This window comes from Gorilla gorilla, chromosome 18, assembly GCF_029281585.2.
Source record: "Gorilla gorilla gorilla isolate KB3781 chromosome 18, NHGRI_mGorGor1-v2.1_pri, whole genome shotgun sequence".
Classification (NCBI taxonomy): domain Eukaryota; kingdom Metazoa; phylum Chordata; class Mammalia; order Primates; family Hominidae; genus Gorilla; species Gorilla gorilla.
Window position 1 is genome coordinate 28,622,930 of NC_073242.2, and position 26,338 is coordinate 28,649,267.

The 26,338-nt window shown below is 46.7% G+C and overlaps 1 protein-coding gene across 1 annotated transcript; it reads left to right on the forward strand.

Moving 5' to 3' along the window:
• Positions 1 to 693: 693 nt before the first annotated feature.
• Positions 694 to 24,688, forward strand: LOC129527620 (BOS complex subunit NOMO1). Its single transcript, XM_055365634.2, has 14 exons — positions 694 to 756; positions 3,731 to 3,949; positions 4,035 to 4,117; positions 5,054 to 5,213; positions 5,359 to 5,485; positions 7,422 to 7,535; positions 8,715 to 8,842; positions 10,244 to 10,385; positions 11,294 to 11,377; positions 12,889 to 12,999; positions 15,277 to 15,378; positions 17,553 to 17,672; positions 23,526 to 23,618; positions 24,042 to 24,688. Exons 2-14 carry the CDS (start codon positions 3,873 to 3,875, stop codon positions 24,174 to 24,176), a joined length of 1,476 nt encoding a protein of 491 aa, XP_055221609.2. The 5' UTR covers positions 694 to 756; positions 3,731 to 3,872; the 3' UTR covers positions 24,177 to 24,688.
• The last annotated feature ends 1,650 nt before the right edge of the window (positions 24,689 to 26,338 follow it).

Consider the following 26,338-nt stretch of genomic DNA (forward strand, 5'->3'; position numbering starts at 1 on the left):
TTTCTGAAGGAGGCAAGGTTAGGCCTTCAACAGCATTTCTAGATAAGGATTTTAAGGCACTTGGATTAGTTACTGAGGAACCGGAGACAGGATCCCTTTCCCAAGAATTCTGTAACCCCAGGATAGAGGGCTGTGTTTTTGAAGTGCCTTAAATAGAAGCTTTGTCAAATCTCCCAGCCCTCACCGATGGGCATCTGTCAAGTTCAAGTCTGCCATTTTTGTATTTTTACAGACGTGTGTGGGTTTCACTGGGAATTGGAAGCATAAAGTTGTGGAGTGGAGAATTAGTTTACTCTTTAGAATACTTCTCTGGATCTCCAGAGTTATTTTACCCCAGACTAAGAGCAATTTTCTGTAGTATATTTAGGGTGAAGAAGGATGCCCAAAAAGGGTATTGCTGATGATCTTCTGAGAATGAGTAGGTTCTAGTGTTTCCTCTCCTTTGATTTGTAGGTCTTCACCTAGTATCTTGACATTGACAGCCATTCGCCACCATGTCCTTGGAACTATCACCACCGACAAAATGATGGATGTCACTGTGACTATCAAGTAAGATGAGCGTTCTGCGGTGGGCCGAGAGTGGCGGGAGAGGGTGTGGATGAGGCCTGGGGAGTCTCTAATAAGCTCTCTGGAAATTAGTTTTGATTTCTTATCTCTAGATGTATATACAAATGGCCTTCCCTCTCTTATAGGACATTGCCGTCAATTCCCAGCAGCCTTGATCCTTTCCTTTTCTGATTCAGAAATTACCTGTAGGTAAGGAAGAGCGTTGTGACAGCTTGTTTCAGTGTCTTCAATTTCTGTTTGAACTCTTTGTACTTCTCATCTTTGCTAAGGAAAAAAAAAATCTCTGGGGTTTGTGCATTGTATTTCAAGTGTTTTAGCAAATTCAAATTGCCTATTTTTCTTTAGACTTTTGCTTGAAGGCTTGGGAAATAGAGATGGCACCTGGTATAAGAGAAGGGTCGTGAGGCCGGGCGCGGTGGCTCACGCCTGTAATCCCAGCACTTTGGGAGGCCGAGGCGGGCGGATCACGAGGTCAGGAGATCGAGACCATCCTGACTAACACGGTGAAACCCCGTCTCTACTAAAAATACAAAAAATTAGCCGGGCGTGGTAGTGGGCGCCTGTAGTCCCAGCTACTCGGGAGGCTGAGGCAGGAGAATGGCGTGAACCCGGGAGGTGGAGCTTGCAGTGAGCCGAGATCGCGCCACTGCACTCCAGCCTGGGTGACAAAGCAAGACTCCGTCTCAAAAACAAAAAAAAAAAAAAAAAGAGAAGGGTCGTGAGAGAGGAAGTATTTGAAAGGCAAGTCCCTCACCGAAGGTCACGTTCATGTGAATGTCACCTTTCAGGGAATTTTTGCAGTGTGGTGAGGTACCTGTGATGCCCCAATTTTCTTGAGAAATGAAAGAGTTTTGGCAACATGACCGTCTTTGTCAAGTAGAATGGGAATCGCAGTCCCTGTCTCCCTCCTGCCCCTGGTTGAAGTCACCTTTCCAGCTATGTTTCCATCTTTCTGTCCACCGTCTGTTTATCCATCCGTCATCCCTGCAGAGTACATGATGACTGAATAACTGAGAGTCTTCAGTGTTTAGGCACTGGGCTTATGAGGCCACAGCCCCTACACTTATGGGATTGACAGTCTCATGGGGGGAACAGTGGTCAGATACTCACATGCAGAACCGTAAAATGACAACTGTTCTGAGTGCTTTGAGCTTGACCTTGGGGGCACGCAGGACAGGTAGGCTGCGGGGGGCCAGGCCATGTTAGGGTCCATAGTCTTTGTCCCATGATGCAATTGACGTGTTTTACATAGAGGAATGACATTTTTCTTCCTGAAAGGTCCCCCATTGGCCGAGTGGAGAACAGACAGAAGAGGCCTGAGAGTGGGAGGTGGTGGAGGCAGGGGGAGGCAATGGGGGCCCCAGACTAGTGGCTGCGGAGATGGAGAGCGACGGACTGGTCGGAGAGTCGGTGAGGGACTGAGTTGATGAGACATGGCACTAAAGTGACCACGGGGTTAGGGCGGGAGAAATGTCAGGGCTGGCCCTGGTTTCTGGTGATGGGGAGCCAGGTTTTTAGCTGGGGGTGGATTTGCTGAAGGTCTGTTGCTGTCTTTTACTATCATTTACTGTCTCCCTGCTTGGAAAGTATGAATTACTGATAGGACTAGCAATCTGCCTTCTTACCAGTAGTAACTGCATATTACCTCCTTTCAGCTTGATTACATTCATTTTTGTAACTTCACAGGGGTGTTTGTGTTGCTTGCTTGTGCCGGAGGTTGTATGGAATGCATCTTCCAGCTAGACAGAGCCACTCGGATTCCCCCTGGGGATCTTGTACTTAGCAGACCCAAAACCCGACTGCTGACAGTTGCCCTCCATGAGCCCCTCTGTGGTCTTTTCCGATTCAGATATGGCAGCTCCCGCTTTCTCCTTGTTTCTTGATTCTTCTTTCCCTTGAACCCTAGGCCCAGCCAATTCCCCAACAAAACCTTGGCTTTACAATCAAAATACACCCGTCATCTGGTCCCTTTTTACCACTTGGCCCTCAGCCTTGGTCTGACCTCCCTGTGGGGTCACTGCAGCAGCTTCCCAGCTGGCCTTTCCTTCTTACCACGTGGCCCTCAGCCCTGGTCTGACCCCCTCCGGGATCACTGTAGCAGCTTCCCAGCTGGCCTTCGCTTCTTACCACGTGGCCCTCAGCCCTAGTCTGACCCCCTCTGGGATCATTGCAGCAGCTTCCCAGCTGGCCTTCCCTTCTTACCATGTGGTCCTCAGCCCTGGTCTGACCCCCCTCTGGGATCACTGCAGCAGCTTCTCAGCTGGCCTTCCTGTTTCCGCCATTGCTTTGTGTGTTTTCCATGAAGCAGCGAACGATTTCTTTTATCATACCATTCCTCGACTGAAAACTCCAGTGGCTCCAGGTCGGCACCAAGCCTGTGAAGCCTCAGTCTGACATCTGCTGCCCCTTGGACCTCTCTGACGGATATGACTCTTCCGTGGGCCCCTGTGCCCCAGGCTGGACTGGTGTTGCCATTGCTTGAACATCTGAGTGAGCTTTCTCTCCAAGGACTTTGCACTTGGCATCGCTTTGCCCAAGCTACTGTTTACCCAGAGAGCTGCGTGGCGCATTCTCTCCCTTCCTTCAGACCTTTGCTCAATGTCACCTTATCAGAAAGGTCTTGACTGTCCCTTTAATGTAAAACAGTGCTCCGGGCTCTCCGTCTTCCCACACTGCTTTATTTTTCTTTATTGCACTTTTCCTCTGGTATTATTTTTCTCTTTATTTTCAGCCCCTTCCCACTGAAACGTGGATTCCACAGGGGTAGGAAGTGTGGTCTGTTTTGTTGATGCTGTATCCTTGGTGCCTAGTTCTCTATCAGAGCAGTTCTCAGTGAAGGTAGAATGGAGGAACAGAGGATGGTGGCGTGGAGAAAACTCCATGTCCTACATGGAAACTGACAAGCTTATATCCAGTCGCCATAAAATCAACCGTGTTTCATTCCAGCCCAGATCTACCAGATACTGCCACCATCACTGCGAAGCTCAGTTATTATTTTTTGTGAAACTACTAGTTTATTTAAAATAGAAGACTCCGCCACTGTGGTGTCATGATAAGATGTCCAGTTTTTAACTCGCAAGTCCATACTTGTAGAAAGGTCAAATTCCCACTGACCACAAGGATACGCAACCACGTCCTAGGGGCCGCCATGTCTTTCTCCTAGGTCTTCCATCGACAGTGAACCCGCCTTGGTCTTAGGCCCTCTGAAGTCTGTGCAGGAGCTGCGGAGGGAGCAGCAGCTGGCTGAGATCGAGGCCCGCAGGCAGGAGAGGGAGAAAAACGGTAAAGAGGAAGGCGAAGAAAGAATGACCAAGCCTCCCGTGCAGGAGATGGTAGATGAGTTACAAGGCCCCTTCTCGTATGATTTCTCTTACTGGGCACGGTAAGCTCTCTTGTGCGTTTCCCTACAGTGTCCTCTGTTTTGTGGGGACAGGACCCGCCAAACTGAAGTATATTAATTATTTTAGGTCTGGAGAGAAAATCACTGTTACACCATCATCTAAAGAGCTGCTCTTTTATCCCCCTTCAATGGAAGCCGTTGTCAGTGGAGGTAAATGTCAACTCAGCGAGCGAATGTCACACACACCTTTGCAGTTGTTCCCTTGCCTGCATTTACAAGTAGATTTGTGATGTTATAGTGAAGCCATCTTTGTAAGCCACCTTACATCCTCTCTGGCACACTGATGTTACTGTTGGTTGGTTGGATGGATGGATGGATGGATGGATGGATGGATGGATGGATGGATGGGTTGGATGGATGGATGGATGGATGAATGAATGAATGATTTAGATAAATAAAAGTAACTTTTGCTGTTAGAATTGAGTTGATCTTTTTGGAAAAGGACTTGGTTTTCCTTGACATTATCAGGTCGACACCAGAAGGTAGATGAAGCACAAAGCTGCCAGTGATGATCTTTAATGATCTTTCTGTTGTTTGGCAGAGCATGATGGGAGGGTCTTTTTTTGGGGAATGGATGACTGAAGTGATCACTTGTGGAGTATTTGTCTTTTGCCACTTATTATTTTTTTCCCAGCACTATGGCTTCGTTAAGTTGTGGGTGTTATGTGGTTCGTGTTTGGAAGCTGAGGGTGTTGAAGAGCGTGACTTCTAGCAGGCAGGCTGTTTGGGGTGGTCTTTCTCAGTGGGTCCTCTGGAGGCTGAGCAGCACGGCCTCCTGTCTGCTGTAAAGTGTTCCCTCCTGATCTGTGGCCTCCTGAGAACCTAGGAAGAGTAGTAGTAAAAACCCAGCCTTCAGCGTTTTTTGATTCTCTTGCTAAAGTCCTTCACACTAAGAAAGGCCTTTCAGGGATGGAAAGAGGCTTGGGCTGTATCCGATTATTGAGCTCCCCGGGGTGTAAAATAACCGCATTTGGAACTAGCTTCTAAGATCTGTTTTAGCCACTTTTGTCATGGGAAACCCCCAACCAAGAAGCTCCTGTCCCTGCTACCAAGCCCCATCCTTGTGTTTATTTCTTCCCCTCTTAGAAAGCTGCCCAGGGAAGCTGATCGAGATCCACGGGAAGGCAGGCCTGTTTTTAGAAGGCCAGATCCACCCCGAGTTAGAAGGAGTCGAGATTGTCATCAGTGAAAAGGGGGCAAGTTCACCACTGATCACAGTCTTTACTGATGACAAAGGTGCCTACAGGTGAGCCCGGGATAGAGACACATTTGCCTGGGATCAGTGTGGGAGTCCTCTGAAGAAACTGGGGCCCACATTTCCTTGGGCTTGGTAAGGCTTCCTGCAGGGTGTGAACAAAGCTGTTGCTAGCATTCTGCTCTCTCCTCTTCAGTGTTGGCCCCCTGCACAGTGACCTGGAGTACACGGTGACCTCACAGAAGGAGGGCTATGTTCTGACTGCGGTGGAAGGAACCATCGGAGACTTCAAGGCCTATGCCCTGGCAGGCGTAAGCTTTGAGGTAACTAACACTGTATTTTCAAAAGGCAGTTATACTGAGGTATAATTAACATATAATAAACTGCACAAAAAGGGTACAGTGTGGTAGTCTTGACCTAGGAATACACCCATGAAAACACCTCCACAATTAAAATAGCACATCTGTGGCCCTCAAGGTTTCCTCCTGCCCCTTGGTAATCCCTCCCTGCCACCCTTCCGCTGAGCTGATGATCTGCTTTTCATCACTATTGGTTAGTTTGCATTTTCGAGTTTTTATAGGTTGGTGCAAAAGTGATTGTGGTTTTTGCCATTGAGAATAATGGCAGAAACCGCAATCACTTTTGCACCAACCTGTATATAAATGGAACCAAACGGGATATACTGTTGTTGTTTTTTTTTTTTTTGGTCTGACTTCTTTCACGTAGCATAATTTGGAGAGCTGTTGACTTTAGCATGTTTGTCTACCTTCTGGGAAGTAGTTAAAGCTGTCATCCATAACTGTTCCATTTTGAAGGACACAGAATGTTCTTACTGAGGCGTTTGCTGCCTAGCTCCCTTCCACCGGTCGTTTCTGGGAAGAAGCGTGCTGCGATTGTACAGAGTGGGTCTGGAGATCGTTGAGAATGAATATTTATAAACTATAGGCCAAAGGAAAAGAGTGACAGATTACATCGCATAAAAATTTGAAATTCTATATTGCTGAATACATTTGGAACCAAACTGAAAGATATTCAAACTCAGAAGAAATGTTTGTATCATAAATAATATCCCCATTTTACAAGGAGCTCCTAAAATTGGTAAGAAAAAGACAACCCGCTAGAAAAAAAAATGAACAAAGATTATGAAAAGGAAATTCATGGAAGTAACGCAGGTGACTAATAAACACAGAAACACAAAGCCTCTGTAGTTACTGAGGAAATGTGCTAAGGAAGTTACAGTCGAAACACTGTTTTGCAGGGATTAGATTTGCTGTAATTAAGACAATCTCTATTTTTTGGTAAGTGTGGGTTTTCCCAAGCATAAATATTTATGGGACTGTAAGTGGTTACAGCCACTTTGGAATGCAATTAGATAGTATCTTTCTGAATTTAAAGTGCATGTATCCAACAATTCTACTTCTAGGAATGGATTGTTCAGGAAATAAAAATAAAACTAAGTGCCTAGAGATACATATTTGGGGATATTCCGATTGTCTCTTGTGTACCACAAGAGTAGGTGCTGTGGTTTGTCAAACCCTGCCTTAGAATGCTATGCAGTAGTTAAGAAACAGGCAGATTTCTATTGGCTGGCAGAAGAGAACCAGGATAAATTGTTGAGGAAGAGAGCAAGTTGCAGAACTGTACATATAACATGCCATTTTTATTTCACCTCCTCCACGCACTCAATGAACTTGCCAGTCTGTGAACAATAATATGTAATGTTTATAAAATTGGTGTGGGCATAGAAAGAGTTCTGGGCTGGGCACGGTGGCTCATGCCTCTAATCCCAATGCTTTGGGAGGCCCAGGCATGTGGATTGCTTGAGCCCAGTAGTTTGAGATCAGCCTGGGCAACGTGGCAAGACCCGTCTCTATAAAAAATACAGAACTGTAGCTGGGCATGGTGGTGTGTGCCTATAGTCCCATCTCCTCAGGAGGTTAAAGCTGAAGGATTGCTTGAGCTTGGAGGCGAAGGTGGTAGTGAGCCCAGGTTGTGCCACTGCACTCCAGCCTGGGTGACAGAGCAAGACCCTGTCTCAAAAAAAAAAAAAAAAAAAAAAAAGTTCTAGAAGGCTACACACCAAACTTACAAAACTTACAACAGTAGTTACCTGTGGGGAGGAAGATTAGGTCACCTGTCCTCCTCTGAGTAACAATAAAAGAAAAAACCTTGAAAGAATGACCTCTTGACTTGTGGAACTGTTATTTTCATAGTTAGTAGGAGTTTAACCTGGCTCTGGTCTCACCTTCTCATCCCCAGATAAAAGCTGAGGATGACCAGCCCCTCCCAGGAGTCCTCTTATCCCTGAGCGGTGGCCTGTTTCGTTCCAACCTCTTGACCCAGGACAACGGCATTCTGACATTCTCAAACCTGGTAACGTGTTCTGCAATTTACCACCTGCCTGTCTTCCCTGCGAGAGAGCCAGGATGCAGCATGCGAGACTTATGTGTTGCTTGACAACGTGAGAAGAGAAAGCCAGTGTGGAGTGGTTTCAGTTTCTTGGGGGCCCACAGTCATTAGAGTATTGCTCTTACTCGAACTTAATGCTGCTGATTCATGTTCCCTTCCACACGTGCTTCTTGTTTTCTGATCACCCGCTTGTCACTAAGACAATGTAATTAATTTCCCTGGCCACAATGGCTGCTCTCTTAGGCATCTTGTTGTTTTGCCATGGGATCATGTTTATGATGCTGAGTCTTGTTTGGTGGTTAGCTTGCATTTCTTCTGAAAAGCACATTCCACTTGGTGGGAAGAGAGCAGCAGTTTTTCTTTCAAGATGCAGTCGGAGGCCCTGACTGGTGGGGATTCAGGAAGTGTGTGTTAGTTGGTCATCTTGTCAGTCATGGTAACAAAGTGGCTGTGGTGGGGCTATTGGAGACCGGGCAGCGGGGGCATCGGAAGACACCACTTTGCAGTGATGCAGACTGCTCCTTACTTGCTGTGTCCTATCAGGCAAGTTACTTTGCCTCTCTGAGCCTCAGTTTCTTTATTCATTAAATTCAAATATGGGCCAGGTATGGTGGCCCACGCCTGTAATCCCACCGCTTTGGGAGGGTGAGGCAGTAGGATCGCTTGAGCTTGGGAGTTTGAGACCAGCAACATAGGAAGACCCCATCTCTACAAAAAATAAAAAAATTAGCTGGGCATGGTGGCGCATGCCTGTGGTCCCAGGTACTCAGGAGGCCGAGGTGGGAGATTTGCTTGAGCCCAGAAGGTTGAGACTACGGTGTGCTGTGATCGTGCACTCCATCCTGGGGCACAGAGTCAGGCCCTGTCTCAGAAAAAAAAAAAAAAAAAGAAAGAAAAATTAAATATGACTTCTACCTCTCTGAGTCATTGCAGGCAGGTGATACCATCAGCTGCCGTTGTTAGAGTTGTGATTGCCATTACCTGACTGTGAGTGGTGATTATAGAGAGAGGGTTACCATTTCTGGCTGCCCGGGAAGCCATGGCGCTCCCCTGGTGTAATTCTGGTCCATCGTGACATTCGCCCCTCACTTTTAAGCCATGCCTAGATGTGGCTGCTGAGGCTCAGTGTGATTATCTTGGCAGAGCCCTGGCCAGTATTACTTCAAACCCATGATGAAGGAGTTCCGGTTTGAGCCATCCTCACAGATGATCGAGGTGCAGGAAGGCCAGAACCTGAAGATCACCATCACGGGGTACCGAACCGCTTACAGGTAAGTGCCCTGGCCACCCCACTCTCTTCCAGGGCTGGGCTGGTGAATCACATTCAGGCCTCTGTTGCCTGGAAACACATCCCAGGCTTCACATTGATTTTACTTGGGAGGGAAGGGAGATGAGATACGAGGGCAGAGGAGTTCTGACTGCTGCCCTTCTCTCCTAGGAGCTCAACCTGGTAGTTCAGTCTCAAATTTCCTATTTTGGACTTGGCTTGAGAGAGCCTGTTGAGTTGCTAAAAGCTTTTATTTATTTTTTATTTTTTGAGACGGAGTTTCATTCTTCTTGCCCAGGCTGGAGTACAATGGCGCAGCCTTGGCTCACTGCAACCTCTGCCTCCCAGGTTCCAGCAATTCTCTTGTCCTGGCCTCCCAAGTAGCTGGGACTGCCACCATGCCTGGCTAATTTTTTTATTTTTAGTAGAGACAAGATTTCACTTTGTTGGCCAGGTTGGTCTCGGACTCCTGATCTCAGATGATCTGCCTGCCTCGGTCTCCCAAAGTGTTGGGATTACAGGCGTGAGCCACCGTGCCTGGCCACTTGTATTTTTTAAAAGAGTTTCAAACCTGAATTAAATTATTAAAAGGAGAAAATGTGCTCAGTTGAATAAAACTTCAAAATGCTGAAAAGAGTATAGTGTAAAATTTCCCCTCTGTCTCGTCTCCTAGCCACCCAAGTTCCTCTTCTGGGAGACAACCAGTACTTCCAGTTTTTCTGAATGCTTCCAGCTGTAGATAGATAGATACACATTAGTGTCTGGCAAAGCACAGTGGCTCACACCTATAATCCCAGCACTTTTGGAGGCTGAAGTGGGAAGTTCTCTTGAGTCTGGAAGTTCAAGACCAGCCTAGGCAACATAGCAAGACCCAGTCTCTACAAAAAAATAAAAATACAAAATAAAAAAGATACACATCTATAGATAGAGAGATGCATACATATATACATGTATACACACAGACAGACACATATATGTGTATTTTTTGTAGACTTATACAGAATCACTTTAGAGGAAGAGTAATTGGAAAGATTGGGTTTAGAAAAATGGACCATTTTCTACTGAATATATGGAATGAAAGAGGAAGTGAGTTATTTCCATGTTATTGAAAGCTCCATTATTTCAAATAAAGCCTAGAAAGAATAAAATAAAGCTTTAGCCTTCTTAAATTACAATTTTCCAGAGCATCCCTCAAAATGTATGAGAAAAGAAATTGATGGCAGCTTATCCCTCCGGCAGGAAGGTGTGGTTTGGAAGTGGGCCGGCCACACCGAGTTGCCTGGGTCATTGAGGCACAGTTCTCCACTGAACTATTTTCCCCCATAATTGTTGGTAGACGGGAAACACTTGGGTCCTTCAGATAACCATGAGAATATCTCAATCATGCCTTTTCTTGCCATACTAGTTGCTATGGCACAGTGTCTTCCTTAAACGGAGAGCCCGAACAAGGGGTTGCCGTGGAAGCGGTGGGCCAGAACGACTGCAGCATTTACGGAGAAGACACCGTGACAGACGAAGAGGGCAAGTTCAGATTACGTGGATTGCTGGTGAGACTTGGAATGTGTTTTCTTTGGGGACTTTTTTTTCATCCTGTGTCCAGAAGTATCTTGTGGTGGCCCCAAGACTGCCAGGAGTTGGTTGGGCGAGAGGGCTGGGGGTGGGGCTCTGGAGCCCTCCCAGTTCTTACCTTTAATTGGTAGAGTTTGCCTTTTTTCTAGCCAACAGGTTAGATCAAGGATCTGTGGCGCAATGGAGTTGGAAAACCATGGGTTTGGTAGGGCTTTTCCCTAGCAGTGTGTGGCCGTGGCTTATGCCAGGGCTCAAGCCAAATGCCTATGGAGCCAGAAGAGCAGTATGAACGGGGGAGAGGAGGCTGGGCGAAATGATAGGGAGTGGTGAGGGCTGTGGAGTGGGCACGGCCTGTGGAAAGGGACAGCCTGTCACTTGGCTCCAGCTTATTGTAGCCATGGGGGAAGACAGAGTCAGGGTTGCCAGATCCTTGAAATTTTAAAAAGAGAAGTCAGAAATTCCCACTTCCCAGAAATAATACCCAACACAAGCATTTGGGAATGCTTATGGTGGACATTCCAGATATCCATCAATGTGTATATACGGGTAGAGGGGAGGGGCGGATGGAGAGGAAAAACATCTTAGAAGAGTAAGAGCACATAGAATGCCTGGAATTTTGAAATAAGAAACCAAATTTGATTTACTTTGGGGTAGGAGAAAATGAAACTGAGTTGGGATTGAAGGAGTAGCAAAATTTCAGATGTTTCAACACTAGGGGTGTTCTTAAAGGAACTCTGGACTCTTAAGGTTAACAGGCCACAGATTAGGAAATGAGGGGAGAGAAATGCTCCTGTCTTAGTGACCTCGTGCAGCCAAACCAGGCTTGGACCAGGCACGATACGACAAGCCCCCTTTCTAGAGAACTGACTCCTGAGTTTATTTGCAGCCGGGATGTGTGTACCACGTTCAGCTCAAGGCAGAAGGCAACGACCACATTGAGCGGGCGCTCCCCCACCATAGGGTGATTGAGGTAAGGCATTCAGTGCTGCCGCTGCACCTGGGTGTGGGTGCCTCCCTGATCAGAAGTCCTCCCGTCTCCTCTGGCTGTCTGCCTTTCATCTGTGGCGGGGGGAGCTTTCATCCTAATTAAGGGTCCTCTTAGAATAGTGTCATCTTCACAAGCAGCATCTTATGTGGGTTTTTAATGAACAGCATTGCTGTCATGCATCCAGAAAGGAAATTGGAACTGTTGTATCCTCCCCGTGACTTGCCCTGTAAGCTCTGATCATTATTCTGCAAGTTAAGGAACTTAAGGCCTAAGCAGCATTTCAAATCAAGGGACAATAATAGAACATGGGCTTAATGGGCGGCAGGGCCGCCCAGTTATCTTAGGTTCAGATGACCTTTTTCCTACTCCCATTTCGTGGGCAGAGTCTTTTGATACTCAAGATCATGACCTAGCTAAATTAATCCCTAAAGAGGACGTCCTTCGAGTCACAGAATGTGGCCTAGGAATCATTTGAAGTAAGGCTTTTCTCTTACTGAGTAACTCTCATTGGGAAGACTAGAGGGCTTAGGTAGGGCAAGAGGGGCTGCCTCTTAGTGGCTTTATTTAGGTGGCTTCATTATGCATGAAGATTGTGAGGGAGGATAGAACTTTTGACCTAGGAGGTGGATTTTCTTTTCTTTTTTTTGAGATGGAGTCTCACCCTGTCACGCAGGATGGAGTGCAGTGCCGCGATCTCGGCTCACTGCAACCTCCTCCTTGTGGGTTCAAGTGATTTTCCCACCTCAGCCTGTAGCTGGGACTACAGGCACACACCATCACACCCGGCTAATTTTTGTATTTTTAGTAGAGACGGGGTTTCACCATGTTGGCCAGATTGGTCTTGAACTCCTGACCTCAGGTGATCTGCTCGCTTCGGCCTCCCAGAGTGCTGGGATTACAGGCATGAGCCACCGCACTGGGCTGGAAGTGGATTTCCTTGACGTCTTTACGGTGTTGGCATTTTAAGTGGCTGGGATGACTGCATCTCACACCAAAATGCTTTGCATGTTCTCGGTGTAGTAACTTAGGCCAGGATCACTAGCATAATGTGGACTGTGGCCGAGCAGGTATGAAAGGGAAGGGGGCCGGCCCTCTGGGGTCTCGCAAACTCCATGTACAGACCTCATGCAGAGGGGGTGCTGTGACTCTGCCCCTGCTCTAACAAGCAAGAGCATCGTTCTCCTTTTTTTTTTTTAAGAGAAGCTGGAAAATCTGGCTTCATATATGAAATTTCTTAATTTTTAACATGTTGGCAAGTAATTCAAACGTAGAAAAAAATACTGTGCTTTTGAAATGAAATGTGTCTTTGGGCCAGGGATAGCCATCTTCTGTCAGTTTGTGACCTTGGACGTAGGGTACTCAATGACAAACTTCGCTTCCTTAATGTAAGAAGCAAAGTTTGCCGTGAAGCAGCTCTCAGGCCATCGGACAGCTGGCATAGAAGTTCCTCCACCAGCTTTCTCATTACTGGCATTCCCTCTCTCTCTCTCTAGGTTGGGAATAATGACATCGATGATGTAAACATCATAGTTTTCCGGCAGATTAATCAATTTGATTTAAGTGGAAATGTGATCACTTCCTCTGAATACCTTCCTACATTATGGGTAAGACCAGACTTTTAAGCTCCAAGTATTGTGTTCCCTTTGGCTTTGAGACAAGTACGAATGGGATGTTTTTGGTTTTGTGCCTGTCTCGTGCCTTAGGTGTGACAGGTGGAGGTGCTCCAGAGTGCCGCCTGCTGAGGGTTGAGGTTGAGATTTACGAACCTCGGACCACAACACGTATTTGGGAGAGTGATTGCCAATTGTGGGAGAGAATGTGGTCCAGTTTCAGATAACTGTCTGCCATCAGTTAATCTTCCAAAGAATTATAGTAGAAGCCTGATCAATGATCAATACAATATGGAATCTAACGTGGAAAGCCAATTTTAAAGAAAGTGCCTTGTAACTTAAAATTTTCTCTGGAGTGGAGGTCGTATTAAACGTTCTTGCATTGGTATAAAGAAATGCCTGAGGCTAGATAATTTATAACAAAAGAGGTTTCACTGGCTCCTCGTTCTGTAGGTTGTACAGGAAGCATAGTGGCGTCTGCTTCTGGGGAGGCCTCAGGAGGCTTCCAGTCATGGCAGAAGGTGAAGTGGGAGCAGGCATGTCATGTGGGAGAAGCTGGAGCAAAAGAGAGAGTTGGGGCATGGTGCCACACACTTTTAAATGATCAGATCTCACAAGACTCATAACGAAGACAGCACCAAGCCACGAGGGATCCACCCCCAAGATCCGATCATCTCCCACCAGGCCCTATCTCCAGCACGGGGGATTACAATTCAACATGAGATTTGGGCAGGGACAAATATCCAAACAGTATCAGAGGTGGTGGGCGGTGGGCTGGAGAGCAGGTGGTCTGGGCTTTCTCTCGTCTCCAGTAGTGACTCACCTTGCTGCCTGGGCCAGTCACTTCATTTCCACATGCCTCGACTTTGTCTCTGCAAAAGCTAGATTTTGGACTCAGAGACCTCTTATAATCTTGTTCAGCTCTAACAAAATCTCCATGTTACCATTAATGAAGAAATGTTTATAAAATACCCTGCAGACCCTCTGCGGATGTTAGTGATTTGCTCTGGGGGTACATTGTTAAGATGCACTTGTAATTTTATAAGCAGTTAAGTATTTGGCATGGGTGAGAAAGTGTGTGTGCGCTTTAGTCCACTCTGTCCAGGGCTTGCAGGCGTGTGCTTGTAGGGACCAGGCAGGTAATGTCAGAGAGTGCAGAGGGTTGGGTAGGGTGGGGGGCAAACTGGGGAACTCCTGCCCCATCCATGAGGGGCACAGGGCAGGGGAAGAGGCAGAGAGGAGGGGAGGGCACCACTGTCTTGCTCCTGAGTGTTGCTGTGCTAGAATTGAGGCTCAGGGTTGGTGTCACTTCCCAGTTTTCCGGAGAAGCTCGAAATTAGAATTATTTGAAATCACCTGATTTTTAAATATAGTCGGTGAATTCAGATTTACTTAAGATGTTATAGAAGAAAAAAGAACACATAAGGGATCTTCGATGCGACCCATAACCTTCAGTCTGTGACTTTCATTTTAGGAAAATTCCCCTTGTGTGTTATGTAGAAAGGTGCCAGTGTGGGCCCAGGGAGGTGGTCCTGGCATTCTCTTGCAGCAGGTGCACTGTGGCATCCTCACAGCCTTTGCCATCAGCCAGGACTGCACCTTAACCCTGCTCATGCTCCATCCCGTGTGGGAGTGAGAACAGGCAACAACCCCAGAAAAAAAGCCAGAAACAAAGTACTCCAGTGCCTCCTGAAGCAGCATGGAGAGCCACGTACATGATGGAATGCGTTTTGAGTTTAACAGATTGGTGGCGTTAAGGTGACATCATATCATGAGGCAGTGCAAGGCGGGAAGGACCCTCAGGAGTCATCAGGGGGTTGAGTCCCAGGCTCTACCATGTGTAAGTTGTATGACCTTAGGTGACTTTGGCTCTCTGGGTCTCCATAGGGATAATAACAATATCTGTTTTGTAGTCAGGATTGGCGATAATGTAGATAAAATATCTGGCGCCTGCCTGGCATATTACAGATGTTCAACACGTGTTAGAAGCTATTTTTAATATTACTATTATATTAACTTATATTACTATTTTGAGCAAGAACATGGGTAGTCAGAATCTGATTTGAATCTTAATTTCTGTGCATGGTACATAACTGGATGGAGTCTCAGATGACAGAGGGATGTGCGATGTCTGTGGAGGGAGCTTTCTTTTTCAAATATCCATGTTTCCAAAGACACCCACCCAGAGAGCGGCTGTCCTGAGGATGTCTGCTATGAAATATTGATTGTGTTTCAGTTTCAAAGCATGTCTGGCTTTGTTTCTCCCTCCAGGTCAAGCTTTACAAAAGTGAAAACCTCGACAATCCAATCCAGACAGTTTCCCTTGGCCAGTCCCTGTTCTTCCATTTCCCCCCGCTGCTCAGAGACGGCAAGGTAATGCCTGTGGCCGGATTCTACCTTCTGCCTTTGTTTTAATAATTCTGCTGTTTAGTTTAAGGAAGCACAGTTCTCTCCTTTTCTCCCTAAATACCACTCTGCAGAAATGCGCTGTCTGAATCAAAAGAGGTTGGGTTCTGTAGGGATTATTTTTTCTTCATTGTTTTTCTGTTTACAAAAAGAATACATATTCATGGCAGGAGATTTTGGGAAAAAGAAGACATAAGCCCATCATCCAGAAATAGCCACTGCTAACACGGTGATTGGTATCCTTTGGGTCTTTTTTCAGGCACGTGTGCGCATGCATGTATAAATATAAATAGACATTTATTTTAATAATTCAAAACTGACACTGTTTTGTACATTGTTTTGTAATCTGTGCTTTTCAATGAAGAATTTATCACAAATCTGTTCCTCATCATCAAATCTTTCTTTTTTTTTATTTTTTTGAGACGGAGTCTCGCCTTGTCGCCCAGGCTGGAGTGCAGTGGCGCAGTCTGGGCTCACTTCAAGCTCCGCCTCCTGGGTTCACACCATGCTCCTGCCTCAGCCTCCGAAGTAGCTGGGACTACAGGCGCGCGCCACCACACCCGGCTAATTTTCTTTTTTTTTGTATTTTTAGTAGAGACGGGGTTTCACCATGTTAGCCAGGATGGTCTTGATCTCCTGACCTCGTGATCCACCTGCCTCGGCCTCCCAAAGTGCTGAGATTACAGGCGTGAGCCCCCGTGTCTGGCCAAATCTTTCATACTGTGATTTTTATGGACAGTAGTCCATAAACTAGGAAACGCCATGATTTATTTTAACCAAGGCCTACTGTTGGGCATGATTGACTCTTGCACTTTGAACGTATCACCCCATGCTTTCCTGCTAAGAAGTCCACTTTTAAAAATGCCTTGTAATTTTTAAAAATTCCTCTATTTTAACATTCTGCTATTGAGTTTAAGGAAACACAGTTTCCTCATGATGGGGGATCCCTTGAGTGAGATGAGTTGCTTTTCTCTTGCTGCTTTGAATGTTCTCTCTGTCTTTGGTAATCTGATTATAAGGTGTGTCATATAGAACACTTGCAGCTCCACCTTTTCGGTGTCCTTTGGGTTCCATGAATCTGGATGTCTCCCTTCTTGGAACTGGGAAGTTTTCAGCCATTATTCTGGACGTCATTTACTGATTATAAAGTGCTTATTATCAATTCTATTTGGACAGAGCTAACTTGTAGTTGGTGTGGGGAGTGCAAACTTTGCAAAGAATTTGGTTCTTTTCTGGTGGTCTTAGCCTGAGGATGTCAAGTGTGAGCCTAGAGGGTGACATTTCCTCTCCTGGCTCCTTACCATCTGCCGTGAAGATGATCTACTCCAGCCTTTCTCTGTGGAAAATGGCTGCAAAATAATGAAACAGGCTGTCACGGAATTTTCTCCTCCTCTTTCTCCAGGGGTGTTGAAATAGTCACTTCCTACAGCGATGCGGAAACATCCTGGGCTTTGGGTCACACTTCCCCTGAGTTCAGAGCCTTCGTAGATGTGTGGCAGCCTTCTTAGCTGAGTGACCTTGGGCAAGTTACTCTTAGTCTCTTCGTGCTTGACTTTCCTCGTCTATAAGACGGGGTGATGATCCCGACCTTGCCAGTGATAGAAAGCAGAGCAGCCGCGGGCCTCATGCAGTGTGCATGGTGCCTGGCAGCTGGTCGGTGCTCAGCACCCAGAGCTGTGGCTGCCCCTGGTGCCGTTCCAGGGATGCTGTATTTTTAGGATTTGCCAGCTTACGAGCCTCTCAAGCATCGTCCCTTAGAAGTCAGCCTCGTTGTGGATCCTCAGTTGTATCACATACCTCCCTCATCAGAATTGGCTCATAATAATTTTTGTGTTTCATAAAGTCGGATCCTCAGAGGACCGTAATTGTCAAGGTTGAGTACTCATAAAAAGGCTGCAGGCTCTGGCAGCCTTATCAGAAGCCACAGTCTGAGAGACACTGGGGACACATGCCCGCCACTGATGGAATAGCACACTGAGATTGATACTTTGAAGGCAGCAACCTTGGTTTGGATGTGTAGTCTTGGGGATTTCTTTAAAAACATAAAGTTCTTTACATCACAGCCATATGTTAGGTTTTAGTTTTCATTTGCTTTGCCAGAGCTGTCCTTATAAAAATAACTTCTTCCCATGTGTGCACAGAACTATGTTGTGCTTCTGGACTCCACACTCCCCAGATCCCAGTATGACTACATCTTGCCTCAAGTTTCTTTCACCGCAGTGGGCTACCATAAACACATCACCTTGATTTTTAATCCCACGGTAAGTAAAAGAGGGAGTTAAAAAAAAAATTCATGGGGTGGGTTTGGTGGCTCACGCCTGTAATCCCAGCACTTTGGGAGGCCAAGGCTGGTGGATCTCTTGAGCCCAGGAGTTTCAGACCAGCCTGGGCAATACGGTAAAACCCCAACTCTACAAAAAATACAAAAATTAACCGGGCGTGGTGGAACGCACCTATAGTCCCGGCTACTCGGGAGGCTGAGGTGGGAGGATCACTTGAGCCTGGGAGGTTGAGGCCTCAATGAGCCATGATCATGCCCCTGCACTCCAGCTTGGGTAACAGAGTGAGACCCTTTCTCCAGAAGAAACAAAACAAAACAAAACAAAACAATCCATGGGGTGGCGAAAGAAGGCACGTCCATACAACCTGTGCTCCAGATCGCAGGTTGCAGGGCAGATATTTAAAGGGCTCCTGGCATTGGGTCACTTTCTCATTCTGCCTTCTGGATTCTGGGCTTCCCCAGATTGTTTTTAGCTTTTCTGAGCACTGATGCCTGCGATACCCTTTGAGGAGGAAACTGGTAACAAGAGCAGTGTAATTGTTTAGATCGGTGGCTCAGGAATGATTCTGGTGGAGGAGGGGCACCACTATCGCTGGTGTGGCGTGTGCTCCTCCATGAGGGAGCACATGGTACATGGCCACACAAACCTCTAGAACCAACTGCTACTTTACAGGAAATAGGGAGGACCCAGGAGCACGCAAATGACTCCACAGGGATGCAGGACAACCACCTGGAGCCTGATTTGTTTGACAAATAAATTGCAAGGAAAAAAAACCAACAACAGATGGACAGAATACCTGTGGGTTAAAAGAAACTTAACTTATCACTTAATTCATTGCAATATGTGGCCCTTACTATTTTGCAATATGTGTATCTGTTGCATACGGTCTGTCCTGTATCCGATAGGCTGGAACAGTGGAACAAACAAAACATACACGTATCTTTTACCTTCTTGATAAAATTGTTTAGTGATTCCTAAAGCTCAGATGCAGTATTGTCACCTGATGATTAAACAGACACATCAGCAATAGCAAAAACAGAGTCCAGGGCTCAGCCTCAGGACTGCTGATTCTGAACTTGATGGGGTGAAAGTGTAGCACAGGAGTCTGCATTAAAAACAAAAATCTGGCCTCATAGCTACTGTGTTGGTTGTGGCTTCTAGGCCTTTTCAGTGGGCAGAATAAGAACTTTATTGTTTTCAAAAAATGTAACCGTAAGTGGAACAATATCTTCCGATCCTCCTTTTTCCTTTTTTGATAACGACACAGCATTCCTCTGTGTGGATATACTGTATGTCTTAGGCCATTTGGGCTGCTATTTTGTATCTTAGACTGGGTAACTTATAAACAACAAACATTTATTTCTTACAGTACTAGAGGCTGGGAAGTCCAAGATCAAGGCATTGGCAGATTTGGGGTCTGGCGAGGACTTGCTGTCTGCTTCATAGATGGTGCCACCTAGCTGTGTCCCCACAAGGTGGAAAGGGGCAAACAAGTTCCCTCAGGCCACTCTTACGGGGCATTAATCCCTGACTTAATCACCTCCTAAAAAGGGTGTCCTCTTGACACTATCACATTATGGATTAGGGTTCAACCTATGAATTATGTAGGCACAGACACATTCAGATCCTGGCACTACATGTAGGATATTCGATTAGCCCCTGGTTGAGGGGCATTTGTGTTGTTACTGGTTTTCTGCTATTACACATAACCCTTTAATGAATTGCCTTATGCATGCATGTTTTTGAGTGTTCATCAGTCTCTCTTTGGAATAGACTCCCAGAAGTGGAATTGCTGAGTCAAAGGGTAAATGCATACGGAATTTTGATTGATACGGCCACTTCCCTTCCATGGGGGTTTTACTGTTTTGTATTCCCGCCAGCAGTGAATGAGTACCCTTTCTTCCCCAACAGAGTATTTTGTCAAATTTTTCAATTTTTGCAGGCTTATAGATGAGAAGTGATATTATCTCAGTGTACTTTTAATTTGCATTTCTCTCTTTTCATGTGGTTAAGAGCCATTTGTATTTTCTGTGAACTATTTGACCTATTTTTCTATAGAATTTTTGGTCTTTTTCAACCATTTTCAGCTCTTTGTATACTAGGAATATTAACCCTTTGTAATGTTTGTTGTACATATTTTTCCCAATTTGTCATTTATCTTTTCACTTGGCTTCTGCAAAGATTTACTTTATTTCTATGTTAAATGTGTTGATTTTTTCTTATCGCTTCTGGATTTTAGAGTCATAGGAAGGTTTTCTTCATTTCCAGCTTTTACAGGAATTTATCGTGTTTTTTTCAGGCAGACTTTTATAGTTTCTGTTTTTACATTTAAATCTCTCTATCCATTTGGAGTTTTTCCTGGTATAGATGTGAAGTATGGCTCCAGATTGTCTTTTTCCACATGCTATCCAGTTACCATTTCATGCTTTTCAAACGCCATCCTGCATGGAAGGTGGACAGGAATTACCTTTCATTTAGAGATGAGAAGATGGGAACCTAGAAGGAGATGTGAGCAGCCCAAGGTCACCAGCTCACGCGGAGCAGTGCTAGGGCTTGAGCAGAGCTCTGCTGCTGATTCCTGGCTTCTGTGGAGAGTGGTTCATGCTCAGTGAGCCTGTAAATATGATCTTACCTGAACAAGAGAGTTTTTCTCATGACCCAGGAGGAAGCACTTCCTTGTTACTCATAGTAGAGACCTGGTTAGAAAGTGCTGGAGAGGGCTAGGTGTGGTGGCTCATGCCTGTAATCCCAGCATTTTAGGAGGCTGAGGTGGGCAGATCATTTGAGGTCAGGAGTTCGAGACCAGCCTGGGCAATGTGGTGAAAGTGAAACCCCATCTCTGCTAACAATACAAAAATTAGCCAGGCGTGGTAGCATGCACCTGTAATCCCAGCTACTCGAGAGGCTGTGGCAGGAGAATTGTGAACCTGGGATGCAGAGTTTGTAGTGAGCTAAGATAGCCCCAGTGCACTCCAGCCTGGGCGACAGAGCAAGACTCTGTCTCAAAAAAAAAAAAAAAGAAAGTGCCAGAAAGATAAGCATATAAAAGAACCACTTACTGCAAGACTCTGTCTCAAAAAAAAAAAAAACCAAAAAAAAGTGCCAGAAAGATAAGCATATACAAGAACCGCTTACCTTTGCTGGGGGCTGCATTGTGGCCCCAGTTGCTGGGAGAGGCTTCTGTGAAGGCCGTTGATAGCTGCAGGCAGTGACATTCTCACGGGCCCCTAGCAGACAACTCATCCGGGCTCAGGGACACACCTGGGAGCCAGTGGCAGGAATGTAGAGACACTGCTTGGTGGTGGCCTAGCAGCCCAGCCTCGTAGCTGCTGCCTGTCACTTCTGAGAATGTAAGAAACTGTGCCCCAGTGTGTGATGTTCCCCTTCCTGTATACATATGTAACTAACCTGCACATTGTGCAGATGTATCCTAAAACTTAAAGTATAATAAAAAAAAAAAAAAAAAAAAGCTATGCCTGCTGGGGCTTGGATTCCCGAGCAGGGCCAAGTGTTGAATGAAGAGAGCGCCCACTCTGTGCCACCCCGTACAGGGCCCTCACAGGTTGATCCTCACAACAAGCCTTCGAGCAGGTGTGCCATTCCTCCCATTTTCACAGAAGCCCAGAAAGATTGAGTCACTTACTGAGTGTTAGCAGAACCAGGACTCAAGTGAGGCGGTTTGTCTCAAGCCACATGGTTTCCACCTCGTTCTGCCCTCCGCGTGATGAGTGGCTCAGTATTGCACGTTCACGGGGGCTTTGTAAGCACATTGGTTTCCTTCTTTGTTGATGTGACTGCCCACAGGCTTGCGACTGGATTTTACTCAGTATTCCATGCCCTGCTGAGCATTTCACATACTCCTTTCATCAAGTTTCACAGCATCCACCCCCAGTGGATGTTGTTCATATGATCTCCATGTCATAGTTGAGTAAACTGAGTCTCAACGTGGTTGCCTGAGTTTACCCAGTGAGGCCTGGGACCTGAGCCTAGACTGAATCAGTCTAATTCCTGCTGGATTAAACTTTTATTTATTTATTCATTATTACTTTTTTCTGAGACAGAGTCTTGCTTTGTTGCCCCTGCTGGAGTGCAGTGGCACGATCTTGGCCCACTGCAACCTCTGCCTCCCGGGTTCAAGTGATTCTCACCTCCTGAATAGCTGGAATTACAGGCATGCACCACCACTTCTGGCTAATTTTGTATTTTTATAGAGATGGGGTTTCACCATGCTGGCCAGGCTGTTCTCAAACTCCTGACCTCATGTGATCTGCCCACCTCAGCCTCCCAAAGTGCTGGGATTACAGGCGTGAGCCACTGCACCTGGCCTGAATTAAACTTTTAAGTAAGTGTTTACTTCAGTGGAAAAATGGGTTGAGATCTAAGAGATGTCCAAAGATACAGGAGTAGGCAGTTGGAGATGGAAATCTGTTCCTGCCCTTATTCTTTCATTTATGAAAGGGCATCCCAGGTACAGTGGCCCCCACACTCTCTAGCCCAGCAGTTCTCGGATGGGTTGGTTGCAGGACCCTTTTATACTGTTAAAAATTATTGAGGATTTTAAAGAGTTTGGGTTTGCATGGATTATCTCTGTATATATTTATCATATTAGTAATTAAAACTGAGATGTTGAAAACGCAAGAACTCACAAGCTACACATTCCGTTAGCTGTGGGCGTGATGACATCAGGGTGCGTAGCCTCTGGAAAAGTCCACTGTGCGCTTGTGAATGAATGAGGGCGGAAAAGGCACATCACATCTTACTATTGGCTGAAAATAGCTGTGGCCTCGGGAACCTCTGAGAGAAGAGTCCCGGTACCCTACACTGAGAACATTGCTCTGGCTCATTAACTTGTTTTTATCATTATTGGGAAGTTCTCCTTCCATTTATTTGCTTCCTTTATGAGAGTAGAGTGGGCCAATGGGATATAGGTTCACTTGATGGATTAGAACGCAGCATTTCAGGGGCTTTAGCAAGATGGAAATGTCTGTCTCATGTCAAGTGTCCAGGAGTGACCAGTGCAGAGATAGTCTGGTAGCTCCAAGGCGTCAGGAGACCCAGGCCCCTTCTGTCTCATTGCGCTGTTCCAGTGCATTGCTTTTCTCCAAAATGGGGCAATTGGCCAAATGCTGTCCGCCCAGCAAAAGGGAGGGCACACCACTTCCCTAGGGTCCAGCCAGGGTGTGGCACTTACCGCTTCTGTTCCTGTACCATTGGCCAGAATTTAGTTCCAGGGCTGCGCCTGCTGCAGAGGAGGCTGGGAAAGGTGATCTGTATTGTCGGTGGCCCAGATAAAAGTTGGGGGTTCTATTGGGAGAAAGGGAGAATGGCCACAGGGATGCTAGTAGCAGTGCCTGCTTTGCTTCCTCACTAGACCGTACTGGCTGGGAATAGCTGCCCATCACTGTGTGCCCTGGGTCTAGAACTGTATTCTTGATACACCCTTGTAGGACTAAGTCCCTGCATGTTGCTGGGACTCAACAAACTGACACCCAATTGCTTTTCAACCACCAAGACTCTTTGATAGCTGCATCTCTTCATTTCCTCCATTGGGAGGAGGGTCCAGAGGCTGAGGAATGCCTTGTCATTGGAATCTCTTTGTCCCTGAGTTTCAGAAGCAAATAGTGAAGCTTTGGGCAGAAGAGGATTCATGGGAAAATATATCCAAATCACTTTGGTTCTTTCCTTTGGATAGAAGGAATTTGGATCATGAGGGCCCCTGGGTGTCCTCGAGTGGCCACTTTGGAAGGCTGGGTGGGTGGTGGCTGTGGCATTGTGGATGATGGACAAGCGTGTGGCCTTGGTGAGGAGTGATGGGGCTCTCGGTGTTTGCAGAGGAAGCTGCCTGAACAGGACATCGCACAAGGATCCTACATTGCCCTGCCATTGACGCTGCTGGTTCTGCTGGCCGGTTACAACCATGACAAGGTAGGAAATCCAGAGGCCTCAGGAGATGGCGGGCGTGTCAGGGAGAGCGAGTCCTCACAGCTGCAGGAGTGATAGCAGAGGGATGTCCAGGGTCACAGAAATCACATTTCAGGGTCGGGAGGGCCCGTGAAGGCCTCAAGTCCAGACTTAGGTCTCCTTTCAAGGCTGTAAGCTTCTGTAACATCTCCTAATCCTTAAACCTGGAACACCTCTAGGGACATGTTAGGCCCGGAGAGAGGCCACCCCATCCCTGGGGACTCATTAGGAAGAGGCCTGCCTCGTTTGAACTGAAACCCACCCATTAGCACGTGGCAGCTGCTGATCATGTCTGAAGAAGGTGTGTTGAGAAGTGAGGCTCTGCTGTTCATCTGGCAGAAGCCTCCTCTTTGTACCCCTCTCTCTCACAGTTTCTCTCTTTTCCAGCTCATTCGTTTGCTGCTGCAGTTGACAAGCCGGCTACAGGGAGGAGTCCGCGCGCTCGGCCAGGCAGCCTCTGACAATAGCGGCCCAGAAGATGCAAAGAGACAAGCCAAGAAACAGAAGACAAGGCGGACGTGAGGAGGAAGGGGACAGTTGCAGTCTCACTTGGGACAGGCCACAGCCAGGGGTCTGGCCACCACCTGCCCGTGGGATAAAAGCCAAAAGCATGCGTCAGCTAACTTCAGCCTGTGCTGCTGGGCCCGCACCCCATGTCCCTTGTCACTGTGGCATCCTGCAACCATCCTCACCCCTCCGTAGAGCCCGTCATGCAATGCAATGAATGGACCCTCCTGTCACTCTGCTGAACAGAATTTATTTTCTGAGTCAAATATAATTTATTATTATTTTTGTCAAAGAAGTATTTAAGCTGTGCTGTGGTGTGAGAATGTCATTCTTGATCTTCAGCCTTCGTTTGCAAGAAGAGTTCCAGTTGATGTGGTGTTTGGTTCCATGGCGGGGTACCCTAGGGATTCATCTGTTTTCTTCACTTCCCTTTGCATCTGAGATCCTGCTGGAAACCACAGCAACCTGTATCCACTATTAGGAGGTAAAAATCAATAAAATGGCCCATTCATTTGTGTTGTAGCTCATCATAGATGTATTTCTTGGATGACATGCGCGTAACCCCCGGGGGGTCTTCAGTTGAGCCAAATGTAGAGCAAGTCAGAGTCCTGAGTGAAGCTGGCTGGGGCAGGAAAAACACGAGCTCAGCCGACATGGTCCCCAGCAGCTTTTGGCGTCAGTGATAGAGAAATCGGAGATGGTGGAGGTTGTGGCAAATTGAAGTGTGCCCACCACGTCTAAGGGAAGCTTAGGGACTCAGCTCTGGCTCACCCCTGCTGTGCAGAAATGTGCGTTCATTTTTCTAGAGAAGCCAGAAAAACAAAGATTTACGTGAAATTTTCCCAATTTTAAATGTTAGCCGCAAATGCAGTGTTTTTTTTTTTTTAAAAACCACACACTTTGGCCAAACAAAATGCCTGTGTCGGCCAGGTGAGGCTTAAAGGTTGCCGGCTTGCATCAGAGATCCAGAGGAAGTCACAGCATTTTAACAGCTAAACTTAGTCCTCACAGGAAGTCATCAAGTGAATTAAGTGATATTGAAGGAGGGGACACATCCATCCATCTGACATTTATTGAGTGCCACATAGGACAGGCATGGGTATGTGAGGATGAGTAGGGTAGACAACACTCTACAGCGAGCTGGAAGAGGCCAGGGAGGCCCCGTCTGCCTTGTTCTTCATACCCCAATGCTTGGCACGTGGTGGGCATTCAGTAAGGAATGAATGAACGCACGCACAGAGGAACGAATAGATGGGCACACAGCGTGTGCCCTCACAGCACATGGCCCATCACTGGGTAGAAGGCAAGTCAGTAAGTAGACAGGGGTAATGCAGGGAGCCGAGGGCCTCCAGGTGGAGGAACATGGAGGGCCACAGGAGCATAGAGCAGAGTTCTCATCCCACTGGAGAGCTTAGGGAACTTTCTGGATGTGATGTGTGAGCAGAGTCCGAAAGGACAAAGAACGGAGAGAGGGAAAACAAGGTGGAAGTTCTTGTTAGGTGCCACTGCCACCCCAGGGGGTCAGCTTGGGGGACTCCCTGGCTCTTGGGGGCCAACCGCAGAGCTGCCCTGTTCCCACCTATCAGCTAGCTTGGTGTTGGCACCATGGAAGGAAAGTGAACAGTGTTGGAGATCTGGGACAGATGTGATATTAATACAGAATCCATTTCTTGGAGTGTTTTCCAACTCTTATTCCAAGTGGACACCCAGAAACATCCCTTTTAAATGTTGATGGGGTTTTTATTGACGGTATAAAGGTTAAGAGCTTGCGAAAGATAACAATTGTCAATACGCTCCATCCAGTTCCGGAGGCCGCCAGTAAGTGGCAGCCTTTCCCTGTCGCTGGCTGCAGGGCACCCTTGGCCTCGGTGGAACTTGCGTGGGTCATTCTCAGTCCATTTGAAAGTTGGGCCTGTTCGGTTGTGTATAATTTTCTGTTCATCATTTTTCTGGCAATCTCAGGACAGAACTCCTCTGATCCTCCGGTGAGAAGTAAACATCAATGTTACTAGATTTTTTTTTTTTTTTTTTTCGAGTTTCGCTCTTGTGGCCCAGGCTGGAGTGCAGTGGCGTGATCTCGGCTCACTGCAACCTCTGCCTCCCGGTTTCAAGCGATTTCCTGCCTCAGCCTCCCGAGTAGCTGGGATTATAGGTGCCCACCACCACGCTTGCCTAAT

Excerpts from the sequence above, each read along its gene's own strand:
- LOC129527620 (XM_055365634.2), top strand. The coding sequence starts at position 3,873 with ATGACCAAGCCTCCCGTGCAGGAGATGGTAGATGAGTTACAAGGCCCC. Across the intron at positions 10,386-11,293 it reads TCAGATTACGTGGATTGCTG|CCGGGATGTGTGTACCACGT; the intron begins GTGAGACTTGGA and ends GTTTATTTGCAG. Across the intron at positions 11,378-12,888 it reads CCCACCATAGGGTGATTGAG|GTTGGGAATAATGACATCGA; the intron begins GTAAGGCATTCA and ends CTCTCTCTCTAG.